Source organism: Numida meleagris, unplaced genomic scaffold (assembly GCF_002078875.1).
Source record: "Numida meleagris isolate 19003 breed g44 Domestic line unplaced genomic scaffold, NumMel1.0 unplaced_Scaffold352, whole genome shotgun sequence".
Taxonomy (NCBI): domain Eukaryota; kingdom Metazoa; phylum Chordata; class Aves; order Galliformes; family Numididae; genus Numida; species Numida meleagris.
This window is the reverse complement of record NW_018364577.1, coordinates 48381-51458: the sequence shown is the minus strand read 5'-3', so window position 1 is coordinate 51458 and position 3078 is coordinate 48381. Positions and strand designations below refer to the sequence as shown.

The following is a 3078-nucleotide window of genomic DNA, read 5'->3' as shown; positions in this document are numbered from 1 at the left end:
AACCCAGCCCCATAGCGAGCCCAGCCCCACAGCAACCCCAGAACCCAGCCCCATAGCGAGCCCAGCCCCACAGCAACCCCAGAACCCAGCCCCATCCCACAGTGACCCCAAACTTCCTGCCCAATAACCCAACCCTGCCCTGCAGTGGCCCCTAATTTCTTTTCTGCCCCCCAGAACCCAACCCCAAATCCACATGGGACCCCCAGAACCCAACCCCAGCCCCACATGGAACCTCCAGAACCCAACCCCTGTCCCGCTGCAACACCATATTTCCTTTCTGCCCCCCAAAACCCAACCCCAACCCCACGTGGGACCCCCAGAACCCAACTCCAGCCCCACAGGGGCCTGCCCCACCCCCACATCACCCCACACTCACCGGTACGGGGCGCACGGTGGCAGGGTCGGGGGCGCAGGTGAGGCGCAGGTAGCGCTTGGTGATGTCCTGGCAGGTCCCCAGGATCTTCAGCTCCCTCCAGTCGGGGGTCTCGGCGCCGGGGGGCTCGGGGGCGTGGATGGGGAGCACCAGGGGCTCGGGGCGCAGCTTCTTGGGGTGGCCGTGCTGGAAGCGCGCGGCCCTGCGCTGCTTCTTGAACTCCTTCTCGGGGTCCTCGTAGTCCATGGCCGGGCGCTTGCGGGCGCGCTTGGAGGGGCCCTGGTCGTGCCTGGGGGCGGAGGGACGGGGTCAGCGGCGGGGTCCGATCTGCCCCAGTTCCCCCCCAGCACAGAGTTAACCCCGATCCCAAATCTGCTCCCAGTTCCCCCCCCAGCACAGAGCAAACCCTCACGTACCCCAGCGCAGCCGTAAACCCCTGACCGACGGCGCACAGCTCCGTCCCAAACCCAGCGCAACCCTCCCCCCCAAAACCCGGGCCCAGTTCCCGATGCACAGAGCAAACCCCCAGCGCAACGCGACCCCAAATCCCACCCCAATGAACCGAACTCCCACCCCGAATGGATGCTCAGCTCAAACCGATCCCAATCCCCACCCCCATCCCAACCCCACCCCAAATCCCCAACCCAACAGTGGAAACCCTCACCCCGATCTGCTCCCAATCCTAATCCCATCCCAATCCCAATCCCATGCCAATGGAGCAAACCCTCGCCCCAGACTGATCCCAATCCCCATCCCCTCCCAGTCCCCCCCCCAACGGAGCCACCCCCCATCCCATCCCAGACCGCGTGCCGCTCCCGGCCCCACACCCCGTCCCATCACCTCTTCCCTCGCTGCATCCGCATCCGCCCTCGCTCCGCGTGCCCCCCGCGCCCCCCCCGGTTCTTGGGGCCGAGGCGCTGCCGGGCGCCCACGCGCACTTCGGGGCCGGACAGGGAACTGTCGGAGTCGGAGTGGGAATCGCTGCGGGACGGAGAGAACGGGGGTGGGATCCCGTGGGGTCACGGAATCCCAGCATCACAGGGAGAGGGGGGGGGGGGTCGGGGAACGGGTGCCCCCCCCATATCCACCCACCTCCGCCGGAAGTGCCGCCCGGGTGAGCGGGACGAGGAGCGGGAGCGGGAGCGGGAGCCGGCGCTGGAGGAGGAGCTGTGCTCCTTCATGAACACGTTCCGGTTCCCGAACTTGGTGGGCCCGAAGGCGCCGCCCCGCGCCCGGCCCCGCGCCGCCGGCTGAGGAGGACCCAGAGCCGCGCTGCCCCCGGGGNTTTTGTAATGAAAGGTTGCATAACCCCCCCCCCCTCCCCCCCGCCCCACATCCTCCAGCTCTGCCCCACATCCTCCAGCTCTGGGGGCTGCATCCTGCCGGGACCGAAAGAGAAGGTTACGGCTGTGGGTCCTGCTATGGGGCAGGGGTCAGAAGTGGGGCAGGACACCCAGGCTTCGTTTGCAGTCAATGCCGTGAGGGCCGCCGCAGGAGAGCGGCCGGGCTGCATTCTGCCCCACATCCTCCAGCTCTGGGGGGCTGCCCCACATCCTCCAGCTCTGCCCCACATCATACAGCTCTGGGCGCTGCGTCCTGCCCCACATCACGTCCTGCCCCGCATCCTCCCCTGCCCCACATCCTCCAGCTCTGGGGGGGCTGCATCCTGCCAGGACCGAAAGAGAAGGTTACGAGTGTGAGTCCCTCCCCATAGCAGGGCTCAGAAGCGGGGCAGGAGCCCCGGCTGGGGGTCAGAAGTGGGGCAGGACCCCCAGGCTCTGTTTGCAGTCAATGCTGTCGGGACCACAGTAGCAGAGCGGCAGCGCGGCCAGGAACTGCGCGCAGCTCTCCGCATCCAACGCCAGCTCTGCCCCGACGAAGGCGGTGGGCAGCGCCGGGCGGAAACTGGGGAGAAAAAAGATAAAAAGAGAACAAACGAAAAAAAAAAAAAGAAACACATGTGGGGAAAACGGGAATGGGAGCGGGGAGCTGTGGGGCAAGGAGGATCCCCAGAGGGGACAGGGACAGCGGGAGGGGATGAAGAGGACGAGGTCTCACAAAGGCTATGGGGTGGGACACGGCCCCAGTGGGGGCTGAAGAGGGGAGACAGACCCACAGGGGGCTTACAAGGGGGACGCAACCCCATAGGGGTTAAGGAGACACGACACGGCCCCACTGGAGGGGGACTCAACCCCATAGGGGGTTAGGAAATTGGGACACAGCCCCAGAGCGTTAACGCAGGAGGGCACAGCCCCCCAGTGGGGTTATGGGGGCAGATACGGCCCCACTGCAATTATGGGGGGGTACATGGCCCCTCTGGGGGCTGTGGGGCAGGTGACATGGGAACGTGGCCCCAGTGAAAGAGACACGGCCCCATGGAAGGGGACACGGCCCCATGGAAGGGGACACGGCCCCATGGAAGGGGACACGGCCCCATGGAAGTGAAACTGAGGGGGGACAGGCTCCAGTACGGTCACAGGGACATGGCCCCATTGGGGACGCCAACAGATGGGGACACGGCCCCACTGGGTCACGGCCCCATAGGGGAACACAGCCCCATAGGGGGTGCAGCCCCACAGGGGGACTCCATTGGGGTTAAGGGGTGATCGGCCGGAGCCAGGGGGCTGCATTTCACAACCCCACCCCCCGAGCCCCCCCCCCCACTTACCTGCACCACCACCTCCACGCAGGGGCGGTCCATCTCC

General features: G+C 66.7%; 1 protein-coding gene across 1 annotated transcript in view; it reads right to left on the bottom strand.

The window, feature by feature from the left end:
* Positions 1-376: 376 nt before the first annotated feature.
* LOC110391349 (leukocyte receptor cluster member 8-like) overlaps positions 377-3078 on the bottom strand; it is a gene marked incomplete at its 3' end in the record, with an annotated part of 20088 nt that continues 17386 nt past the window's right edge. Inside the window, 3 exon segments of the mRNA XM_021383181.1 lie at positions 377-662; positions 1214-1354; positions 1466-1657. Of these exon segments, the coding sequence (XP_021238856.1) occupies positions 377-662; positions 1214-1354; positions 1466-1657 (619 nt within the window).